Consider the following 25,076-nt stretch of genomic DNA (forward strand, 5'->3'; position numbering starts at 1 on the left):
TTGCACGAGATTTAAGAGTGTTCGAGAATCGGGAGTTAGTATACCAGCAAGCACAAAACCCACCAGTTTAGATACAACATCAGTTGGATCAGGTAAAGTTGAAACTCGGATTCACTTTGTTATACATGGAAGTATATTTTTTTTAAGTTAATATAAACTTGATCATTTGTTAATATAAAAAAATTGTCTCGGTACAAAATTACCAATCAGAGTAGCTCATGTGGTTTCCAGCAGGTACATAATCCCTAACCTCAGAGGATTGGAGACAGTCTGTTTTTCCTAATGATCAGTCTTGAGCTAATGAAAGAAAATACTTGGAGATCTATTCTCTGTCATTTATTCAATCTATACATTCAGCCCAAACAAATGACACCAGATCATTTTTTAGCCCATAAATGGCTAAATGAGTTATAAAGTAGTTAGCTTTCTCTCCCTACCCTGCTCAGCACTAGGGTTTTTACATCTTAACCTAGTACTTGGCAACCAGAAATGACTTGTAAATTTTCTTTGTTATTTCTAATTGAATTTGTTCTTGGTTACCAAAAGTGGCATGTGCACTGGCATTTATTTTATATTCTACAAAAACATAATTTAAGTACAAAATCTGGTTGACTAATGGTATTTTTTGTATAATTCACAGGCGTAACATCACTCCAAACTGCTTCTCATCAGTACTATGAGCAGTTCTCCTCTAATGTGGCAGAGAACCGTACTCATGAGGGTTATCTCTGGAAGAGAGGACATTTGTTGAAGAACTGGAAGCAACGATGGTTTGTTCTTGACAGTATGAAGCACCAACTTCGTTACTATGACTGTATGGAGGATTCACACTGTAAAGGAATTATTGGTAAGTCATTCTTTAGCAGTGATTTTGAGCATAACTTTGAAAGAAATGCTTTTGCTTGTGTCTGATATTTGTATGGCCATCATTATGTAATCATCCAGGCTGAATACTGCTGAATTCATTAAAATTCATTTTGTTCATGAAACTTACCTGTCAGATATATATATATATATATAGCTGTATTTTCTGAAGTCCGACAGAATTTCAAAAACTCCCGGCACATGCAGTGGTAGGCCAGGTGGTTAGTACCCATTCCCCCCGCTGGGAGGCGGGTATCAGGAACCATTCCCATTTTCTATTCATAATTTTTCTGTCGCCAGTGCTGGAAACACCTGTTTTCAGTACCTCCGTCTTAGGATTTTGGAAACTTCATTGCCCTAAGTATCCTATCCTAATTGTCTTTTGATTTATTTACTTGGATTTGTGGCTAGGCATACGCTATCTTAAATTGATTTGAATTTGATTCATTTTTGCATAAGATATCTGAATTTAGTTAGGCTAGTTTCAGAGGGTGTCTGCAAAGATAGGGTGTGGCTACCGAAAGCTTCGGTAGATCCGCACTTGGTATGCACGAGGGGTATGAGTCTTGCTTCTTTGTTGAGATTTGTCATGTAAGGAGTGTGAGACTTTGTTTAATTCCGTAAGGAAGACGTATGATTCGTATGTACGCAATTAATCAGTAAACAAAAGTCAGGGTAGTGAACCTGCTAACCTTCCTGTAGACTTTATTTTGCCTAACCCTGTAGTATGGCCTACGGGCTATGAATATGTCTGCGAGAGATAATGCCCTTTTCGTTATAGATTCCATCTGTATCTTGGAATCTAAGGTGCTCGCTCTCCTTCACTGTTGTGAAGAGTGCTACTTCTGTAGTTGTTACTCCTAACCCTGTAGTGTTGCCTTCGGGCCCTAAAACAGTGTCTGTAGAGGGTATTGCCCTTTCTCTGATACTCTATCGATTTGTAACTTAGAATCGAAAGTGCTTGCTTTAGAGAGCAAAAGTGAAGTGGCTAAGTGCAGTGACAATGCCCCTTGTGTAGTGGAGGGTGTGTCAGATCGGCCTTTTGTTTCCGATACGTAATACAAACCATCGGTCCTTTAACAATAGGAAGTAGCTAGCGGCAGCTGGAACGGTCGTAAGCTTCGAACAAGGGGAGAACGGTAGTTAACTGCTTGTCCGACAGTCGCGCGCGCGCGCGACTGGGAGGTAAACAAATCACTTTTTGCTTTCGGCCGCGGGTGTGAAGGACGTGTTCGTCATCGCTCTCTGCCCGCTTCATCGTCGTATGCTTTGTTTATATTGTGTCTACTAATGGTTTGTTTTGACTTGAAAATGAAACTGTAAGTACACTGTTTTCATTTTCATTACTTAATTGTGAACCCTTGAAGTATGTCTCGGTGCCGAGGGCGGGCGCGCTCGCGCCGAGTCATGTATTTTGGGCGAAAGTGTGTAATTGAAAAATGTAAGTACTCTTTTCATTATATTTTTGCCCTGTGCGTTCGTTACCGAGAGTGTGATTGCGCTCAGGACACGAGCCTTTTAATTTTGTATAATAGAATGCAATGGAGTGGATTCGCAATTGCAATATTCTTTTCATTTATTTATTTGCATGAAATTTAATTTGGATCAATTTTCGTTCTTACCCGGGAATTGATCCTTACGTTTTTTTTTTTATGTGAAAGTGAAATCGCAAGTGCAGTATTCTGTTTCATTTTTCATATATATTTTATGATAGCATCATATATTGGATCAAGTTTTTTTTCCGTTCTTACCCGGGAATTGATCTTTTCCCCTTTAAGTTTCTATGAAGTGAATCGCAAGGGCAGTATTCTGTTTCATTTTCATATTACTTTTCACTGCTGTGCGGGGGTGGGGTAGGGGAAGCGAAGTCTGCCAGGAAGTCGTCGGAAAGCTCTCCCGCGACTCTCCCTTGGTATCCGATTCTTCGTCTTCCTTCCTGCCCCCCGCTCAGCTTCTTCGTTGTATTTTGTATTTGGGGTCTTCCTTGCGTTCGGGGTGGGCCATGTCTTCCCCCGTGCGTGAAGGAACCCCTCTTACTAATCTATCTATGTTACCGCAGGTGCTACATCCGTGGGAGACGACCTTGGACAGGTATGGAACCACCGCGGCGGCCAGGGCGTGCCTAGCATCCACGGGCGTGCTGCAGCGTCTAGCGAGGTCTGGGGCGGTCTCCACTACTACCACGGCCGCTTATGCCTGCTCCCCCCCCCTCCTGGTCTACACTCCCCTTGCTGTGTCCGATGACGCCGTCTGCCGCTACTAGGGCCCGCCGCCGTACCGAGGTGGGGTTTGCCGCCGCCGCATTTTTCTTCGTGTTGCCTGCCCCCAGACTTCCGCTGTTCCAGCAGCTCGCCCCTGGACCAGCCGCAGGACCCCAGGTTCCGCTGGCTGCCGATGATTCTACGAGGCAATCGCTGGGCCTGCCGTACCTGCCGCTGATGTGATTCCCGCTGTTGGCTTGGCTGTCCCTTCTGGGTCTACCGCTGCCGCTGTTCCTGCCGCTCCTGAGCTGGTTGCTGTTCCTGTCGCTCCTGGTTCCTGAGCCTGTCCATGCTGGTCTGGCCCACGGTGTGTCTTCCCCAGCCCTCCCAGGTCCTTCCGGACAGGTGCAGTCGGGCCGTGTTGCTTCGGCAATAGCCCCGGCTCCGGCCTGGATGGAGGACTTGACGACTGTCCTGCGTGAGCTGACGAGGAAGAGGAGAAGAGGAAGCTGTCATCTTCGTCTTCATCGTCTGCTGCTGCCTCTTCCCCTTCGACTTCTAAGGCCCATAAGCCGAAGAAGAAGAAGGCTGCCTTCCCCCCTAAGAAGTCTCCTTCGGGAACTTCTAAGGGCCCGTCCCACCCCAGTGGGACTGGGGGGGTTCCTGGGGGGGTCCTTCTGCTGGTCCTCCTGCTCCTTCGGGAGCGGGGCCCGTCTCCCCTTCCGTAAGGAAGAGATCGACGAAACCAGAGGTATCGTTAGCTCTGGTACTTCCTCGCCTGGTGCTAGCGGCGATGCCGCTACGCCCAGGTTCCGGCTCGGTCTCTCGTTCGCGAAATCCCGAGTGTACGTTCTCCCTCGGGAGACCGTGCAGCCAAGTTTCGGCGCCAGAGTTTCGCTCGGCGCCAAGACGCTGCACGGAGCAGAAGGCTGGTGAGAGCCGCTCAGGTGACTCTCGCCAGGCCAGCGGCCGCTCTTGCAGTGACCAGCTGGTAACCCGGGTTTTTCCCCCCTAAGAAGGCTCCTTCGGGACCTTCTAAGGGCCCGTCTCGCTCCGGCGATTCGGGGAGCTCTTCTGCTGGTCCTCCTGCTCCCTCGGGAACAGGGCCCATCTTTTCTTCTACCAAGGAGAAGAAGACGGGGACCAGAGGAGTACCAGCTTTGGCTGGCACTTTCCTCGCCTGGTTCTAGCGGTTCTGCCGCTAAACAGGATCCGCCTCGGCTTCTCGTTAGCGAGAAGTACCGAGTGGAACGGTCTCCCGCGAGGGCCCGGGGAGACCGTCCAGCCAGGTCTTGACGCCCGAGCTCGCTCGCCGTCAAGACCGAAGCGCGGAGCAGAAGACTGGCGAGAGTCGTGCAGACGACTCTCGTCAGGCCAGTGGACCGCTCTCGCAGCGACCAGCTGGCTGCTCGGGTTTGACGTGACGGTCGCTGACCAGCCACGAGTTTTTTTGAGGCGATGGAAGGGGTCCCCGCGGCCGTCGGTACCAGCCATGGCTGGTACCAGCGGCTCGTCGACGCGCCGAGAGGACGCTCGCCGGTCTCACCGCGACAGCGAACCTAGCAGGTCACATGACGCCGCTCGCCCATCGGGACCGGGCGGAGATGGTGGTAACCAGCAACAGCTCGCCTGACGCTAGAGATCAGCGTCGACGTTCTCAGCCGAGCCTCTCGCCCAGGCGAGCCGGCAAGGCTACGCCTGCTGCTCGAGGTCGCCACCGCGGCGTTGACGATCAGCAGCAGCCCTCCAAGCACGCTGGTCCTGCCAGTGAGCTAGGGGGGGGGCGTCAGGTCTGCCTCTCCTGTACCTTCAACCTCCTCGGGCTACACCGGGAGGAGCGAGGTACCTATGAGTGATCGCGAGAGGTGCGCGCTCGCGATCCCGCTATGACGCCGTATGGACCAGGCACGTTCTAGGACCGGACCAGGACATACGTGCAAGTAGCTGGAGGCGACCGTCAAGGGGTCCCCCCTGCCGCTGTTCCTCCTTCGGAAGGAGGAGTACTCTCGGATTCCTGTTCTTGCTGGAAGGGACTGGACGGTCCTACTCCGCAAGACGTCGGTTACTCCCGAGATACAGAGGAAATTGCAGAAGTCATTGAGCTGATTCGTCAGCATAATGACCTTGCGGAAGGATTGCCGCTCCCACCAGCAGAGCCCACGTCTCTGCTCGAGTCGTTTTGGGGCCCGAGAGGGGAACCCAAACCGACGGTGGGTCTGCCGCGATCGGAGCTTGCCGATTCTGGTCTCGAACCAGAGTCTGCCGTCTCCGGACAAGAAGGTTCTCTCAGTTCTGGTCCGGTCGATCAAGCTACTTCCACCTCCTCTACTGCGACAGCGTCGTTTCTACGTGTCTTCGGACACCGTATTTAAATACTCCTTCGGTCCTCCTGAGAGGTTTCGACCTCGACGAGGACTGGAATGAGTCGGAGGACGGTATCGGCTCTCTCCTGTCAGGTGTCGATCAGCCCCACCCAGACGACGTTCACAGTGGCGGCAGACCCTTACCTACAGTGAGAGTTCGTAACCCTCCGCGGGAAAACGTTTTCTCCTGACGATACGTTTTCCCAGACTCTGAGAGACCATCGCCGCAAGGCGATGGCTGCTCCTATTCTTCTCCAACTGCTAGTTCCACTGGGAAGGCGAGCGAGTATCCAATTCCTCCCCCATTCCCTCTCTCCTTACGGCTCGAGGGAAAGGGGAGGGATCCTACAGAGATTTCTCTGTAGGATCCCCTACGTTCGGGAGCTGCGCTACCGGGGGGAGGGGGGACCTTCAGGTCCTACCTGACGTAAGCCCCGTCGTTGAGGAGGGATCCTGCCCCCATTCTCGATTTTTTCTACGGGAATCGAGAGGACCACCAGCCGATATCGTTTCATGAATTTCGGTGGGGGTTTTGCAGACTGCTTAGAATTCTAAGGAATTTCTAGCGCATTCAGTGGTGTTTCGAGTTTTTTACGATCTCCAAACACTTAGGCGACCACCCCACGGTCTAAAGTGAGCGAGACGAGAATCCCCGATGTTACATGATAATCGGGAACCTCGCCTATGCTCGAATTCCTGGAATTTCTAGCATTGGGAAGAAGACTGCTGCTGAAAGAAACTATCTTACAGTAGGCGACCACCTGGAATAGAGAAGATCGGACGGGAATATCCAGTTTGGCTTGAACTATCGTCTTAGTATTCTGTTCACCATTGAAGCTTTCCTTCGAGGAAGACTTCTCCTTCACTCTTTGATAGAGATCGAAGGTGGTCGATCTCCATCCTTATTTTGTTTTCTTGAAGGAAAGAATTTAGGATGGAGATCGTTGTTCAGAATCCTACAAATATACTACGTATATTAACCTCGCGACATGATCTACTAAGCAGTTGAATTGTCCGGAGGGGTCGGCGCATATCCTAGTTATCTACGGATTGCGACTTAGAAGAGAAGTATTCTAATTGAACTGCAACTCGGGGTTGCCTGCAACCTCCAGGAGTTTTCAGTTTCAAATTTATATACTATGGTTTTGTCACGACAACACCATTTCAACTTTTATATTTACCGAAATTCGTTTCGCCTAAATATAATTGCTCGAGCATATCTTTTATGCTCGGTAGTTCTAGCCGAACGCATTCCTTTCATGGAATAATGGATTACATGGCAACTCAGGATGACGAGTCGGCGAGAGCTCAGGCTCAACTACTGCGTATTGAACTGCCTGACAGCATCTCAGTATCAGCTGGGCCTCCGAGATGCACGGTCAGTTTATGTCTCTCTCTCCCCTGGTTTGATTGACTACCAAACCGTATCTCTGCCCAACAATCATGGAACTTAGGTCTCTGATTAATGGGGATTCTCGCAATAATGAAGGACCATCTACTGCTGTGACGCTAGATTCCATCGCCTTCGACATTGCGAGAATTTTCAATAGAGATATCTCTTGGACTCTTTCATCTTTCTGTTTACCGCACGGTAACAGAAGTCTGTACAAGTCCTCCCGCTGCATCGCACTGCTATAATGCGATGATTTTGCAGACATCTGAGTTTGTCTTCAAAATATCTCGTATTCGTAGGTGTACATTGTTCATTGTTCACCCGAATTACGAGATGTGTCAGAAGCAAATCGCCTACTCTCCGACCTGACAGCTCTACTTCCAAATGTTCAGCCCATGAGAAGCAGTTCTTCAGGCGCTTTCCCCTGTGTTTTCATTACTGAAAGGAACGACCCCGCTTTCATTGCAACTACGACTTCTCACCGGACAGCAATGAAATAGCGGTTAGCGTTTTCAGTCATTTGTAAGCACAGGTTATGAATCTTGAGAATCCTTCTCTCGATTCGTCTGTGAAGACGTAGGTTTGCATTCAATATCTACCTTCGTCTTCAACGGTACATAGTGTTGTCTCTCCTTAGCTGAGATTCACAACCATGAGATGTTTTGCCTTCAGGACCTCGGTCTCTAGAAGGCAATTGACTTTCGCCTGTTGGGCACATGCCTTAAGAGAATCATCACCTCGCTGTCCGCATTGGTTGACAACAAATACATTATTTGTTTGGTCTCGGTCGGCATAACCCTTTAAAAGGCGAAGGTCACGTGACTTACTCGGATGCTTTGACAACTTGCCTCCTACCGAACGCAGTCAGTCGGCAGCTGTCAGCGCGCCCGAGTCAGTTACGAACTACGCTGTTGACTTAGTTCGGTTGTTACAGAGCAATCATTACTTCGTTTTAAATAGCTTGTCACAGTACCCATACCATTGACACCCACCATGGAGTGTCGGTGTCCTATCGACTACCGAGAACTTCGCTGCATGGGGATAGGAGGATGCGAGAGACTTCGTGGCAAAACGGACAGACCAGTATGGGTACTGGACATCACCAAAGTAGAGAAGAGGAATAGGTCATGCGACTATTTCCTTCTTTTCCTCTGAGGAACTGCATGACTTCTCCTGCGGAAGTCAAGCATCCAGGGGATGGGGATCCGTGACGCTCGATTTCGTACCGAACTTCGTAGCGAAGACTTCGAACCCTTCGGTCCCTGACGATTGGTTCGAGTCGTTCACAATCCCCTCCCTAATGGACTTCACCGCCTTCGATGCGAAGGAGATGCTGCCTTGTCCGCAAGAACTTCTCCGTGGCGCAGGTACTGAAGGCAGGGGTCTGGTCCAACCAGACACATGCCCTTCCTTCTACCTTCGGGATATTGCCCACAGGTCCTTGGATCTTTTTCCTTGGGACCCGTGGTGGCTGCTCAACACGTTGTGTAGCTAACCCAGACCCTCGCAGGCTGAACAGCATCGAGTCCGGGTGTGACCGTAAGAATGGATGAGTGGGATGAGAGTGTGACTGGCTCCTCTTCCCATCTTTTTCTTCCCCTCTACCTGTGGTTTAGAGGGACACGGTCGTCACCCTGCTGGATTAGGACAAGATGCAGGTGAGCTACTCAACAGAGCCATCCTATCCCTTTCACTAGGGATAGGAGCGTATATCCACCACTTCCTCCAACAAGCGGGGGAGGAAGTGGATGCCACTTGAGACAACCCATACTTTATGTTGCCTCTTGCAAACAGGAACACGTTCTTGCTTGCTGGTACGAAGAGATACGCTTGCCTCTCTCTTAGTACTCTAGGCCCAGAGGTCTGACATTGATCCTGCGGTGCACACCCCGATCAATCGGACAGAGGCTTGGATCCCTCCCTCGCTCTTACGACCAGGGAGGCATTCCAGGGATGACGAACACCAGTCTGTTCATCAAAAGACTCAGATTCCTCCCACCAAGAAGTGAGTCTTCCTATTGTTAAAGGACCGATGGTTTTGTATTACGTATCGGAACAAGTGACAATTTGTCGAAAATTGCATTTTTCCTAACTATACAAACCTGAGGTCCCTTTACATATAGTCCCTCCTCATGCCACCCCTCACTCTGCGTATTTGCATGGGGGCCAAAAGCAAAAGTGATTTGTTTACCTCCCAGTCGCGCGGCGCGCGACTGTCCGGACAAGCAGTTAACTACCGTTCTCCCCTTGTTCGAAGCTTAACGACCGTTTCCAGCTGCCGCTAGCTACTTTCCTATTGTTAAAGGACCTCAGGTTTGTATAGTTAGGAAAAATGCAATTTTTCGACAAATTGTCATATTTCGCCTCTAGGCGGGACCTCTGCTTGACTCCCAGGAACACAGGGAGAGAGCATGTTCGAAAGCCGAAGGAGGGTTACGAGGAACCCCACCGATCTGACGTGCCTTCGGCAGACCCTGAAGATACTCCCAGGCTGCCAAAGTGCGTGCACGTGCACGAACCTGCCTGAAAGGATTGCTTCTCGTCCTAACCGAAGCATCCTCCCCGCGCAGGGGTTGGAGCTTTCGGAAGGACTCGCGCCCTCTAAATAGAAGCTTTATAGAAGAGGACGCTTCACGTCCTCTCTCTCTCTCTCTCTCTCGTTATGCGTTTCAGTGAGAAGTAAGAAGGCGAACGTCGCCTGAACATGTGTACGTCTTTCCACCGAGAAATACGAAAAAGAAGTCATAGTAGCAGGACGCTTTTGAGCGCGGACATCCGAGCTTTGTTACTGTGAGAATAAGAAGGCGTTCCCTCGCCCCTCGTATTCTCAAACGATCAACCCTTCTGAGACTGCTTCGTGCAGTCGGATTTCTCTCCGAGATGTATCTCGCTCTTCCCTGAAGGCAGTTTCTCTCGCTTGTTTTGACGCCTGTCAGGAGCGTGACGCTTTTCTGCACGCTTCTTTTGACGCTCGGCTTGAATGGACGCCAGGCGCACGCGGGTGCACGCCAAGCGCGCGCCAGTGGATGCCGAGCGTGCGCTAGCGCACGCCAGGTGTGTCGCCTGGCTGAACGTTTCTGTTGAACTCTTCAAGCTCTTGTTTCAGATTTGGGCCTAAAGAATTTTTACCTCTACCTTTGGTGATACCTTCTACCTCACCTGCAAAGAATGTGAAGTAAGCAGTGCTTCGGAGGAAGCTTAAAGTGAACAGGCAACTTCGTCTTCGAAACCCAGCAAGACCTCGGGTTTCGTGAATTCAAGAGGTCTCTGTCAATTAATATTGCTTTTTGCAAAGGTGGATGGAGTTAAGGAAAGCTCAAGGGAAGATCTCGTTTGCTCTACCGCAGTCAAGACTTTGCGATAAGGCAGTTACGGGTTATGTAAAAGCTCGACGTCCTGCACGTCATGATGCTCGACAACGTTCTGTAGGATTCTTGCAAAGGCACTCATCAAGAGGACGCTCTTCAGGAAAGCGCAAGACAGGACTTCCTTTGCCATACTGCCAATAACTTTAGGTTGCAAGCTTTTTAGTCCATCTGAAAGGGCTTTTCAGATGATAGATTTTGTTAGTTCCTAGTTCGGGACTACGCTGCCTAAGTTGAACATCGGGGTCCTACCTGCTGTAAGCCCAGTCTCTTAACAGGATTGTTGCCCCTTCCTCGATTGGTACGGGAATCGGAAAATAATATGCTCGACTTCCTGGATTACGTTTTGTCAATTCAGTCACTTTCCCCCATTGACAATATACTATCGTTTTGTCAAGTAAGTGGGTATCTTCTCATTGACAAAATATCTCTTTGTCCCGTAAATGGGTTAGTTCTCATTGACAAACATCTCAATAACTTTATATTGCGTAAGCAGATAAGCTCTTATTGACAAGATTCGGAAGAGCTCTCATTCATCAATCGCAGACTCGTACAAGTATTAGACTTGTAGACTACGTCAATGAACGCTTATGTCCAATAACATAAGAAGCTTGAGCTGTCCGCTTTGATTCTCTAAGATTTGTTCATGAAACTTGCCTGTCAGATATATATGTAGCTGTATTTCCAAATTCAGCTATAGATATGTCTGCCAGGTAAGTATGAACAAACTTTATTGTATCATAACAATATCATATTTTGCCTTGCGTTATTTTACTACTGGTTGGTTCAAGTCATATATGCTTGCTGTAGTTACCTTTTCGGATGGCAACCGAGAGGTCTATTAAGGGCATTTAATCGTTACTCCCTGCAGCCTTCCAGGAGTTTCCGATTTATCTTTTACCGTTGTATGGTAGTGTTATGACGACACAAACGCACCTCTATATTTAGCGTTGTCTGTTTCGCTTAAATATACCAGCTTGAGAGTCTCTTTCTGCTCAAAAAATAACGGACCTATTTCTTCGTAGAATAGAGTAGCTGGCAACCCAGGCATGACGGTAAGAGACGACGTAAGCTGCTGTCACTGTCCTCCAGTACAACCGAGCCAGTACCAGCTCGTTCGCTGTCATGCGCGGTAACCGTATCTCTGTGTTGGCGGTTACGTCTCTCTCTCCTGCGGGATTGACTGACTAACTGTATCTCTGCCCTACAATCACGGACTTTAGCCTAAGATTGAGGGGATTTCTTACATGAATGAATAAACATTGCATTCGTTTTGCCTTACTATGTTCAACAGAGATATCTCTTACTTCTTTCGGTGCTCGTTACCGCACGGTATAGGACTACGAGTCTACCGCAACATTGCACTATTATAGGCTCTCCTGCTTATGCAAAGCGCAGCCTTATTAGGGAAGTAAGCATACTCGGTGAGGGAATGGATGAGCCTGCTGGGGACCATTTCCTTCCTGAAGAAGTTTGTTTCCCTGAATAGACTGCAATTCAGACCTCTACAGTTTTTTCCTACCGGGAAACTGAAATTTTATCCAAGATCTAGGAATGATTCTGAACATCTCTCAGTGCGTCAAGTGTCACCTGAGGTGATAGAGAGAAGATGCCGGACATCTGGAGAGGGTTTCAGATGTCCTGGAACATAATCTGAAAGAAGTGGAAGCAATTCGGTCGTCCCTCCAGTCCTCGAAACGAGTTTTTGGAACCAGTGGTCCAGATCAACTCAGATATTCCACAGCTCTCTCATATCTTAAGAAGTATCTTCTCTCGGTCCCTGTTCGAGTTTACGAGAAAGAGCATATTATAACAACAGGCATAGAACGTAACGATCCTCTAGAAGTTCGTTACAGGATTGCAAAAGTCCGTACGAATCTTCTCGATCGATGGCAGCAACTACTGACCTTTCCCGCGAGTGGAATCTTTGGTTTAGAAGTATGTTGAAGAGTGTGGAGCTTTAGGGACGTCCTTTCATTCATCTCTTCGCTATGTTGAGGACGAAGAGGCTTCTTCTTCTCTGCTCCCTTATTCTCGATCCGGGAGCGGTAGCATTAAACGCCATCCTATGGTATTAAACGGGGATGGATGTTTAGTCTCTTTTCCCCCTTTTTTCAAACACTTAGGAAATGTAATAAGATGATTTATGACGTCACAGGGAGCGACAGTGACACTGATTGCCCCATGTTGGGGGTCACATCCTTCCTAGTTCACTTTCCAAGGACCTTTTCCGAGAGAGTCGGTCTACTCTAACACGAAAGGTACCTATAACCTCTCCGCTCTGAGTCTGACTACATTCAGACTATCGAGATGTTGACAGGAATAAGATTACCGTCTTCCCTTTCCGTCTGAAGAATGGGATAAGTTGGCAGTCACAACTATTAAAGAATTCGCAAATATGTTGACGGCCTTTGGGCTCAGAGATTTGCTTCTGTCAACAACAAAGCCCTTCACGATCTTTGAGTTCTGTGGAATCTCGAAACTCGCTCACCATCTACTTTTTGTCTCACTTGTTTTCTCGGAGTCAGACTCTGTGCGAGATCAGGCGACATATAGTAGCCCTGAGTTTCTTGTTACGAAGTCGGGTTGCGTTTATACACCCCCGATGATCGTGTAACATGAGACCAGGTTGGACTGTCAGGCATTCTTCCTTCGGGACTGAATCGCCTTTTTGCTCCGCGCTCCTTTCTCCTGGCACCAGAAGCTCGAGTCAGGAGTTGCTCATGAGTTGATTCTCTGACGACGTTGCGTTGCCTTGATACACCCCCCAAGGTTTGCTTAGCTTGAATCGCCCAGGCAGTCAAGACACTCATCCTTCAGCGAAGAATAGTGCCTTATGGTCTTCAGGGTACAGCCTTGCTGTCCTTGATTCGTCTGACTGGTCAACTGGTCAGTCACCTGACTTTAGTACAGACGGACTGACTGTGCATGTCCAGAGCGAAGCTTTCAATATGGAACTTAGACGTAGTCTGAAGTTCTTGATGTCAAAGCATTCGAACCTCTCCTACCTGTTAACTTCTTGCACGTGATCAGAAAGGCCTTCTTCTAACCACCCTAGATACAACAAAGTGGGTTAGTGAGGTTTTAAGCCATCATCAGAAGTTTTGGCTTTAGAGAACACAATGTGGTGTGTTCTCTAAGCTTTCCGTTGTGGCCTAAGAATGGAAACCCGTCTTGTTCTTGGGCCAGGAGCTTGGAATCAAGGATGGCACAAGTTAGTGGGCAGGAGCCAGAGAGAGTCCTGTGCCCTGTCAGGTCTCTCAAGTTTTACCTACATAAAACTCAAGAAAGTCGAAGTCCTTTGGGCAATCTGCAGTGTTCCGAAAAAGACCAGACTTGCCCATATCGAAGAACACCCTGGCTTTTAGTGTTTTAAGGAGTTCTTTCAAAAAAAGGCTCCTTCATTGTGTTTGCACAAAGATTTGAAATCTTTTGATATGAATGCTCACGAGGTGAGGGCGCGGCCTCGGAAGCATTTCAACAGAGCATGGCACTCAGCAACATCCTGAGTACCACGTTTTAGCGAAGCAACTCGGTGTTCACTTCACACTCCCTGCGGGATGTGAAGATTGCATATGAGATCTGCTGCTCGCTAGGGCCATATGTGTCTGCAGACACAATCTTGGGGGCAAGAAGTACCACTCATCCTATCCTGTAGAAAATGGTTAGGAAGAGCTCTTAATTTAGTTGTTGAGTCGCCGCCAATGGCGACTTCTTAACTCTTAAGCCTTAGTTAAAACATCTTAACTTTGGCTAGGTTGGTCAGGTGGTGATATATATATATATATATATATATATATATATATATATATATATATATATATATATATATATATATATATATATATATTTTTTACGTCTTAGCCCTCATGGTATGGTCAATATGGTCTAGTCACATTGTGGTCACGCCCCCCGTTGACAGATCATCTGGAGTGCACCAGCTATATAGGTCCTCTACCTCGCTGGCAACTCTAGTAAAGCAGAAGCAGACTTGGTGACAGTAATCACGAAGTCAGCTATGCTAACAGGTGGAACCAAGATGTAAATCATCGCATGCATTTGTTTCCCAAAATCCTTGCTATTCTGTCCCTTCCCCACCTCCAACGGTGGGATTCAGCTATATATATATCTGACAGGTAAGTTTCATGAACAAAAATGATATTGTTATGATACAATAAAGTTTGTTCATACTTTACCTGGCAGATATATATATAATCAAGTTTTTTTTTTTACCAACCCCACCCCCCCTCCCCTCAGGGGACAGTGGAAATAAAAATTATGAATAGAAAATGGGAATGGTTTCCTGATACCCCGCCTCCCAGCGGCGGGAATGGGTACTAACCACCTGGCCTATCACTGCGTGTGCCGGGAGTTTTTTTGAAATTCTGTCGGACTTCAGAAAAGAAATTCAAAGGAGCTATATATAATTCTGCCAGGTAAGTATGAACAAACTTTTATTGTATCTAACAATATCATGTTCATGTGAGTGAAATAATTTGTCTATTCTCAAGTATAGGACGTATATTTTAATAGCTGATAATTATTTTTGTCTTCTTAGAATTGTCTGATGTTAATACTGTCGTAGCTTCTATGCCAACTCCAGGGGCACCAAAGAAAGTAGATGAAAAAGCATTCTTTGATGTAAGTATAGTAAGTGTTGTTGATTAATTGAATTGTATTGTGAAATAACCCTTTGAAAGATAATGTATGGCAGTAGTTTAATAGAATGTAATGTTTTGTTGGGATATTTTGGCATAACTGTGAGAGAAAAGTTTCACTATGTTTTTATGTAAAAAATTTTGGATTTGGTTTAACCAAATACTTGTTTATAAATAGGTTACTGTAGAAGTTACATGGCATGATTAACCTAGTTATGCATGAGTGATGATATTTAAGAATCCAGGTTCCAAGTCAGTTCTGGAAGGTAATTATAGTGTGACCCATGTACCTATATGGTCGCTTAGATAGAGATGTATTAGAAGTCATCCATCAAATTGGTTTTTTTGTTTTGACAGCTGCACACAAAACGACTTTCTTACAACTTTTGTGCATCAGATGGGCAGGCTGCTCAAGAATGGATAGAGAAGATACAATCATGCCTGCAGTAAAAATGCCCACAGTGCTCTTGGCAAAGATTTGATCAGCTGTACCCAAAGAAACTATCTTACTGATGTACTTTTCTTCAGTGAAGAATTTATCAGCTAATCACTTTTCTGTCCAGCTTCATTGCAATGAGTGATTTGTGAGCTTTGTATTATTGCTTTATTCATTTTGTTTTCCCAGTTGCTAATTGCAAAATCTTAAAAGATGTTCCAAGAGAACAACACCCTCCCTGCCAGTCTTATGTTATTTATGTGCAATGTATATTTGGGCTTTTAAAAGATACAGGGGACCAATATGATATCATTTGATGTTTAAAGCAAACACATTCTTTTATGATTTACTGTTATTTCTTCGTCTTGCCATTGAAGAGGGCTTAAGGGGTAAATCATATTAACATTTAGGCAAGGGAGTTGTGTATACTGGAGTCACTGAAGTTCTTGTGAAGTTGTGTTTTAAAAAAGAAAATGGATCTTGTTCATTTTTCCTCAGAGGAAATTTGTTCTAAGGCAATGATAAGTACAGAATCATATGGCAGTGTTTATGCTGGTATAGAATAATTAAAGGTTAGATTAACTGATTGCAGCACGACAAACTAAAGCAGTTGTAGGGTAACTTAAAGATTTGTAGAGCAGCAAAAAATTCAGACTAATTTCAGTTATCAAATGAGGTACATGAAAATCTTTTATCCGGTTTGTATATTTTTTTAACTGTTAAGTCAAAATCGTTTAAAAAGTATGAATGCCTGGACAAAATTAGTCAGTCTTTGAAGCTCATGTGTCGGTTAAGCCAAAGTATTTGAATACATGTTGCAATACAATGTAATGTCTTTCTAATCTCAGTATGCTTGATATCTGGAATTGAAATGTGCATTGTAATGTGTTAAAAAAGGAAACAAGTTTAGTATTGTTCCATCTTTATTTCTTCTTTTTGTAGGGAGATTTTCTATATTTTAGTACAAAGGAAAACTACTTTCACGAGAAGGAGTCTAAGACTTAGTTCATAAGACATCATTTTAATATTTTCAGATCAAATAAAAAGCATAATTTATGAACAATTCTGTTTTCATGGTATTGAAGGTCACGGTAGCTAAACAGGAATTAGGTAAATTTTTGTGCAACTGGAAGATTTTTATTCCTAAAGATGTGAATTCATATATAGTGTAATTTACTGAAAAGCTCAGTATGCCATACAACAGCCAATCTTGCATCGTTGTTCTTTTAAATTTGTTTTTATCTGAAATTTAGAATTCTGTTTTTCAAAAGTAACCATAATCATTCTACAATATTAACAATAGAGGATACTGTTATTGCCTTGCAAATGGAATATTTCTTACTTAGGTTGTTTTATGGGAACTGTTATTAGGCAAGCCAAGTAGTTGGGCATTATTCCTAATACTGTGGTTGTATCTCTCCAAATGTGTATGGACACAGGCACACGCACACTAATCCTCACAATTAAACTTCGCATTCCTTTTTTTTAATTTTTACTTGTATGATTTTTTTTTTTCTTTCCTCCGTATTCAAGTGGCATAATGGACTTGTGTTTTCAAGTGAGTAAAAGTAGTAGGATTTCCTTTGAAATGTGACAGATATGTTTTTTTTTTTTTTTTTTTATGAATACAGTTTCCCCCTGATACTTATGCCATTAATTTGTCTTATAATGTCCCCCAGTGATGTATGTTGGGTATATTAAAAAATCTCGGAAAGACTTTCAAAAGAAAAAACATTGAAGTGTTAGGTTGAAGAAGGTTGCAATTTTTCATCCGGGGTGTTTTCTAAGAAAACACATGAACTGGAGGAATAACAATATGGGTGTTTTCTTTCTCAGCTGCTGAACTAACATTGTGTCATCATATTTTGGTGCTAGGCTCTGCAGTATGATATGTATATTGCCGCAGACACAGTAGGTCTTAAGGTTTTATTAGCTATCTATTTTTTTTTTGAAATACCAGACGAGTATTGTGCCCAAATTAATGGATGGGCCCACTTGGGTGGTAGCAAAGGGTTTTAATTTAACAAAAATTGTTTAGAATAGACCTTTACCATGTGTAATTTGTTATATGACCCCTCTTTTTTCTTTTCCATAAGTTCAAAGAAGTCATAAAGTTGGGACTTGTCTTGCAGTCCAGTTATACAGTATTTAGTAATAAAAGCAAAAATTATGGCACAAAAGATTCTTGAGGATGTTAAAACATAAAATAAATTTGTTTGAAATACCGAATGATTGCTGGCAGTGTTGCTAGAAACCTAGCTCTCCATATAATGCCAGTGGACGCAGATAGGAGGGTCAGAAGGCCTTGAGTTAAAATAATGAATATTTTTGGCTTTTGTACATTGCTGACCTTGTGTATGATTATAGTAAAGGAAGTACAATTCAAGACCCCATAATAAGTACCCTGCAACTGTAACTCTTGTGCTTATTGTTGAAAAGAGAATTTCAAGGGTTATTTTTGTTATATTTTATTTAATGATAAGAGAACGTGTTGGGTATTCGGTATGAGATTTTACAATAGCTGAATAGGTTATTAGCTTACGTAAAAGTTGTTATTCTCATCAGTCTGATATATATGAATGTGGGGACAATTCTCTTTTAGGGATATGCTCCTATCATTAAATAACTGTTGATGTGTATCTTTTTTTTTTTGCTGTTCGTAACTGTTATGTACAAACAAGTTATCATTTGTAGTGTGATCATAATTGTAAGTTGACAAAAAATTGTTAGAGGACTGATGGCATGGGTTTTGTACTAAGTATAATTAGTGGAATCGGTTGAACTTCAGTGAGTTTGAGGTCGTTACTGGCGAGATTCTGGAGCAGAGCTAGATGACCCTAGAAATCTCATTGTTGTGATTGTGCAAGGCAACTGAAATATTTCTTTTATATCCAAATATGAGTTGTGAATTATTGCTGATGTTTCAGGGTTAATGCTCATTTTAGTAGTGATATTCAAGTCATGGATTGAATAAAGCCTTGGCATTGTTGTGGGTCATATAGTCTTGGTTTATGTTGAATCTTCCTGACGTTGAGTCTTGCTGGCATGCCAACTCCTGTATTTTCAATACTCGTAAGATCTAGTTATGTGTGAAAGACGTGCTTGTAAAAAGTTTAGGAAATTATTGGGGGGCTCAAAGAGTGCACCTCTGCTAGTCATGACATAGAATTAATTTTTTTATTTTTTCTGAGGGTTAGATTGAATTTAGTGTTATTATTAATCTCCAACCACCAGTCTTTTGTGTTGAAATTCTTTGATGAAGTTGAAGTAAAAACGTGTTGATATAATATTAGTAGCAACAGATATTTAGTATTATGTACAGTAATTGCTTTTGTCCCTATTTCAGATAAGTCCCTCTTTTTTTTCTGATTGTGTTGTTTTCTTTTCTATTTGTAGAAGCCTTTTTTATTATTTTTCTATTTTGTGTCTTAAAGACACCAAGCTTCATTCAGATGGGACTTTTGGTGGAAATCTGCATGACTGCACATTTTTATACGTTGTTATTCACCTTCCAGATTAGCTAGGTACTTCATTCATTCATCATTCAGTGTAGTGATTTAAGTGTGAAAATGTTCCTGTATGGTAGTTCATGAAACACCAGGAGTCATTTTACTATGTATCCTTGATTTGATTGTTTATGGAAGTCTTCTTTTGGTGTCGCTTGAATAGATTGAGTCGATATCTGCAAGCATAGCATTGTAAGTTGACTGCCGCGTAATGTTGGAGGATCTGTTTTACAAGAGTTATTTTTTTATTCTAATTTGATCCTCTTCTACTTTTCTGGAATCTGTTGGGCATTGAAATGACAACATTTTGGAAAATTCATGTTTTGATTTTACTTTTTTGTTATTATGCTTTAACTGTACTTTATTAGTCTCTTCATATAGGCATCAATTTTGACCGCTCGTGTTCATCTTGGGGTTTTTCCGTTGTGCTCCTTACAAATATTATCGTTAACTTTGGAATGGTCAGTTTTTCTTCAGAATTAATTTGATAAGATTGCTCACTTTTTTTACTTTGCATAAAGAACTGTTAAAAAAACTTATGGCATGATAGTACTGCAGGGATATACAGAGAAAAATGGGCCCACAGAACACAGCCATAAGGGGAGTATGTAGTATGCTCTGTAAGCTTCATTCATCTGTAGCTTATTAAGGTGTTCAGCCATTTTTCCTGTTAGGCAAAAGCATTTAGGCTGTGTTTGGGAGACAATGCTTCTCATTCTCTTGGAATATTGCCAACTCCAAAGGAAGCAATGCCTGCATATTATTGCACATTTTGTAGTCATTTTAGGTATGAACATAGATGTCAGTTTTATTTTAGCTAAAGAAAGGGACACCCAGTAGTATTTACTGTCATTTTATCAAAGTCAGCATTATTCTCATTTCCTTAGGGATGATGGCACTTTGTGCGTTCTACTGCTTTGAAAAGTTCACTAATGTATAAAGCAGAGAAAATCTTAAAATATTTTGAGGTTGATCTCATACAATTTAGTTGTATGAAAATTTTTTTTTTTATTTTTTCTAGCTAGGTTTGTTATATAATTCTTTGGAGAATGGAAGAGTATTTTTTTTTTTTTCATTTAAATGTCATCCTGTAATCTGGCTAATATCCACATTTGTGGATATGAAGCAGTTAAACAAATTACCATTATTTTTTTTAAATAAAAGTTTTTAGTTGTCATTTTTGAGGGTTGTAGTTTTTGTGGGAAAGGTAGTATTTAGGAAGCAGAATGATTGATGTAACAAATTTTTTTTGAGTTCTTTATGCTTCTTATTGGTGGTTGGCCCAGAGAAACATCTTACCTCCCTGAAAAGATGGTAAATCTTCATTGCCTTCAGCACATGCTATGCAACTATGTATTAATAACCTCACTGGGAGTAATGTTTGGTTCCTTTTCTCCTCCTTGAAATTGGTAGGTTTATGCAAGCAATGTCTCTCATAGAGAAAATACAGTATTAAAAGTAAATACTCTCAGTATTACTTGGTTTTCAAAATTTTAGAATGTTAATTGGATCCTAGCCCAAAGTGTATGTAAACTGTGTAAATCATAAAATTCTTTCTTATTATGAATAATAACCAGCTCACTGTTTTGAATAGACAAGTCATCAGAAATACCAAGTTCTAAAAAAACTTACTCTTATATTGAATATTTTAATTATGCTGTTACAATAGCTGCTCCTTATCAGTCCATATGCTGTGACAGATGTTTAGTAATTGGGGTTTCATTGGTCTGTGCTTGGTTCACATTTTATTTGACTTGTTAATAAAACTGGTATTCAGATATTTCAGCACGCCCGTCTCTCCATGTCTCTGATTAGCAAGCATATTAATTCACCGTCACATTTTGATTATCAGGGCTAGATCAGGTGTACTCTATATTTATGTGACTTGTTACAATGTCTTAAATGCTTTACTGCCATTTATTAAATGTGACATGTTATAAAGTCCTGATAGTAGCTTCACTCTTGACACATTTTTCCACGAATGGAATTACTATCTCAGTAGTAGTATGTTTTCTGTAGACGTAATCTACCGTAACCCATTCTTTTGTGTTGTTTGTGTGGCAGTGGGTATTGAAAATTCCGTGATGGTGAAAGTGCTTGTTAATTGGAGTGATTATTGGAAGCTTTGTTTTTTATACCAATTATTCAAAATCTTAGCTATTTTATTCAGTGGATGGTTATCCCTTATTCAGTTGGAAATATCAAATGCCTTGAATGAAGTTGGAAGTATTACTAGTGTGAATTCATTTATGAATGTGGACCTGCTGCTTGCTCGAACTGATGTAAATGAGATGTGGTTGTGTGCATGTATGAATGTATGTTTGTGAGAGTCATCACTGGTGTATATAAAATGTTAATGTAAATGCATTTATATTGTTAAAAATAAAAGTGAAGATATGTTAAAAATATTTTATTTACCTTTGAAGTAATTGTTCCATACTTGACATTGTGTACCCAACATTTTGTTCATCTTGAAAATTGCTTTTGTAATCTCATATTCCCTACTTGATATTGTATACCTAAGTGTATTAGCAGTAATTGATAGTAAACCGTTTTGAGTTCATGTAGTCATCATTGGCATGCTGTAAGTGTAGTTTATTTTTCAGTATGGGTAATTTGATGTAGATCACTGAATGCAAGAAATTTTAATATCTGTAGAGAACCAAGGTTAGGTAAAAATTAGAATTTGTCTCAAAATTATTAGATGTTGATATAAAGTTTGGTTAAAGATTACTATAGAGCAGTAGTTCTCAACCTGGGTGGCATAGCCCCCACAGGGGCTGTCAGCAATTTCCAGAGCCCTAGATGTATGAAAAAATGTTATAAGTATCTCCTCATGATGTGTATTTCCTATACTAGTCTACTAACTCTAGTTGGACTTTTTGTACATGAACTTCCCTGTCAGATATATACATAACTATAGTCTCCGAACGTTCCCGACAGAATTTCAAATCTTGCGCCACATGTGACAGGTAGGTCAGGTGGTCTACCTTTCCCGCTGCTGGAGGCGGGTGTATGACCAATCCCGTTTTCTGATCAGATTTTCTCTGTCGCCAGGACCGACAACAACTGTTGTGGGTTCCTCCTGATAGATTATTTTCGTCTCGCTTGCCTGGAGTTCATTTTGGAAGGATTTTTTGGTGACGTACTCTCTCTTTTTGGCTTGGCATATGCTGTTTGTGGACCGTTTTTTACTTTGCTCTGGATTTTGCTTTAATCATGTCTGATTTAGATAATGTGGTTAAGACTCCTGTTATGTTTAGGGTTTGTTTCTGTTGAAGTATGTAAGGTGAGGTTGCCGAAGCTTTGGTGGACCCTCACACTGTGTGTATGAGGTGCAGGGGGAATGAGTGCTCGTTTGCTAACCCATGTAAGGAATGTGAGGGGTTGAATGAGGATGAGTGGAAGGCTCTTTTCTTCCTACTGAAGGAAGTTGGAGAGAGATAGGGTGGCGCAAAGCTTCCTCTAGAAGCTCGAGTAGGTTTTGAGTTAGTGGAGTTAGATTCTGAACCTAACCCTCATGTAGAAGTAGAACCTTCTTCCCAGGTTTCAGCCCATGCTCCCCGCACCGAAGCCGACGATTCGTCTTCGGAGGCGGCGGCTTTGAAAGCCACCATTCGCTACATGGAACTGAAGATTCGCGCCTTAGAACAAGGTAAGAGTGGCAGTGTTAGTGATCAGTGCAGTGACCCCAGTGTTCTTCTCCTTACAAGCACCAAGACCTCGCAGGCGACTGTCACCTGGTAGGCGCTCGTCGCCTGGCAGCCGCTCTCCTTTCGATAGGCATCAAGAGCCTCGTAGGCGCCTCTCTCCTGTTTAGGGCGCCCTTTCTCCTAGCAGGCGCCAAGAGCCTTTGTAGGCGCCTTTCGCCTGGTAGGCGCTTTTCTTCACCTAATAGCCAGCTCTCCTTTGAATAGGCATCAAGAGCCTCGTAGACACTGTTCGCCTGGTAGGCGCTCGTCGCTTGGGAGGCGCTCTTCTCCTGACAGCCGCTCTCCTCTGGTTTAGGCACCCAAGAGCCCTCACAAGCGCTTCTACTCCTAGTAGGCGCTCGGACCTAATAAACCGCTCGCCTCGCGACAGGTTGCCCGCCCCTGACTCTCGCAGAGGCTCTCCGCCCCGTAAGCGCCGGCTTCTGGATTCGATTCCCCCTCCCCCCGTAGTAGAAGCCAAGACTCTCCCTCTTTCAAGATTTCGTCTAACTCGAAACGGGAGTTTCTCTCTCAGACAGTTCAGGCCTGATAGGCATTCCTCGGTTTCTTCTTGTCGATCCCCTATTGAAAGGACTTCTCCGGTACGACGACATGCATCGGTTGGACGCCCCTTCTCCTGGATAAAGACCGCATCTTATTCAAAGGATCCTCGTTCACCTGTACAAGAAGACCAGGATGGCTCTGACGACGAGGCTAACAAGACGGCAGCTGTCTCTTCGTACAAAGAAACTGACTGAGCTATTGCTTCAGGAATTTGGAGATTCCCTTAGCCTACCGCTCCTCCGTCTCCTCACTCGTTGTTTTCGAAGTCCAAGGCAACGAAGGGATCCTCCTGTGTTAGGATGAAGCCCACAATTATCCATGAAGAAAGCACTTAGGAGCTTTGGATCTTGGCTGCTCTCCAAAGAAGAAGCAGGGAGGATGATGTTTTGCCTTTCCACCGTCTAAATGTCTGGGCGTACTGGTTTTTTTGGTACGAGGACAGGAGAACCATTGGGTCTGGGTCTCCCATCTTCAGCCGACGCAGATTTTTCAGCCACTAGTAGATGCGACCAGGAGATCAGCTCTTAACTCGGCAAAGACAATGTGGAGCCATGAATGAGCTTGATCACATTCTGAAAGGAATGTTTAAGGTCCTAGAAGTTTTTAACTTCTTAGATTGGTCTCTGGGAGTCTTGGGCTAGGAAGACTCAGGCTTTCCAGAAAGGCTATTTCTCCTGAGGATCTTCACTGCGTATTATCCTGTATGGATAAGCAGTAAGGGACAGAGCGAGCAAGATCGCTTCTTTTGTTTGGTGTGGGAGTGGTCAAGAAGAGGGCGGTGTACTGCTCCTTCTTGACTAAGTCGGTCCTTGCATACTCCAGCGGTCCTTCTCTTCTGTTTTCGAACTAACTTCGACTCAGCTTTTTCCCAAGAAGTTAGTTCAGGATATCTCGACATCACCTTTCAGCCAAGGCTACCCAGGACCTTCTGCTCAGTCGGCAAGGAAGCCTCGTCCCCTCTTTTCCCGTCAGAGTAGGAAGGAAAAGACAGTAACTCAGGAACCCTTTCGAGGGGGTTCTTCCTCCAGACCCTCCTCTTTTAGGGGACGAAGGCCCAGCAGAGAGGGGAAGACCTTCGCTAAATCAGTCAAGACAACTAATAGGGATCAAGTCCTTCAGACAGCGGTGGGTGCCAGACTATTAAAGTTTGCAGACGTTCTGGGTCCCAGAGAGGTGCGGATACCTGGACCCTCTCAATCGTGAAAAGAGGTTACCTCATCCCTTTCGCCTCAAGTACCTCCCTTGACGACCAGTCCGAGGGAGTTGACGGCCAAGTACAGAGACCCCACCATGAACCAGCCCTCCGTCTAGCGGTAGATCAGATGCTAGAAAAGGAGGCAATAGAACTAGTCTCGGACCATCAGTCAGCAGGCTTTTTACAACCGCCTTTTCCTAGTTCCAAAATCCTCGGGGGATGGAGACCGGTTTTCTGGATGTAAGCGCCCTGAACTTCTTTGTGGAGAAAAAGAAGTTTACGGTGGAAAACCACGTCATCGGTGTTTGGCTGCTCTTCGTCCAGGGGACTGGATGGTTGGTCCCTGGACTTACAGGAAACGCTTACTTCCCATGTGCCGATCCATTCCTTCATCGAGGAGTTTTTCTCAGGTTCATGATGGGAAAAGGGAAAAGTGTATCAATTCAGGGCTTTGTGCTTCGGCTTTCGACAGCCCCCCTCAGGTTTTCACGGGAAAAATCTTGAGGAATGTCGCTCAATGGCTTCATTTGGAGGGGGGTGTTTGAGGATATCCCTTTACCTAGATGATTGGGCTTATAAGGGCCAACGTCGAAGAACGTTGTCTGGAGGACTTACAGAAGACCTTGGATTTAACGAGTTTCGCTAGGACTTCTAGTCAATTTTCAAAAGTCACAACTAATCCCCAATCAGGAGTGCATTTATCTGGGGATCTGGATGAACTCTCAGAGTTTTCGGGCTTTTCCGTCTCCGGAAAGGATAGCCCGAGGCCTCGAGAAAGTGACAGCCTTCTTAGGGAAAGAAGTATGCACAGTGAGGGAGTGGAATGAGTTTGCTGGGGA

The 25,076-nt window shown here is 44.1% G+C and overlaps 1 protein-coding gene across 1 annotated transcript; it reads left to right on the forward strand.

Annotated features, from left to right (window-relative positions):
• Positions 1–6: 6 nt before the first annotated feature.
• On the forward strand, positions 7–15,996 carry LOC135223254 (myotubularin-related protein 13-like). The gene is made up of 4 exons (XM_064261741.1): positions 7–92; positions 641–847; positions 14,745–14,827; positions 15,202–15,996. Exons 2-4 carry the CDS (start codon positions 787–789, stop codon positions 15,292–15,294), a joined length of 237 nt encoding a protein of 78 aa, XP_064117811.1. The 5' UTR covers positions 7–92; positions 641–786; the 3' UTR covers positions 15,295–15,996.
• Positions 15,997–25,076: the final 9,080 nt, after the last annotated feature.

The sequence above is a fragment of the Macrobrachium nipponense genome, chromosome 8, assembly GCF_015104395.2.
Source record: "Macrobrachium nipponense isolate FS-2020 chromosome 8, ASM1510439v2, whole genome shotgun sequence".
NCBI lineage: Eukaryota > Metazoa > Arthropoda > Malacostraca > Decapoda > Palaemonidae > Macrobrachium > Macrobrachium nipponense.

Bases quoted from the DNA above. Each gene is read 5' to 3' on its own strand.
- LOC135223254 (XM_064261741.1), top strand. From the start codon at position 787: ATGAAGCACCAACTTCGTTACTATGACTGTATGGAGGATTCACACTGT. The intron at 848-14,744 runs GTAAGTCATTCT...TTGTCTTCTTAG, and splicing joins ACACTGTAAAGGAATTATTG to AATTGTCTGATGTTAATACT. The intron at 14,828-15,201 runs GTAAGTATAGTA...TTGTTTTGACAG, and splicing joins ATGAAAAAGCATTCTTTGAT to CTGCACACAAAACGACTTTC.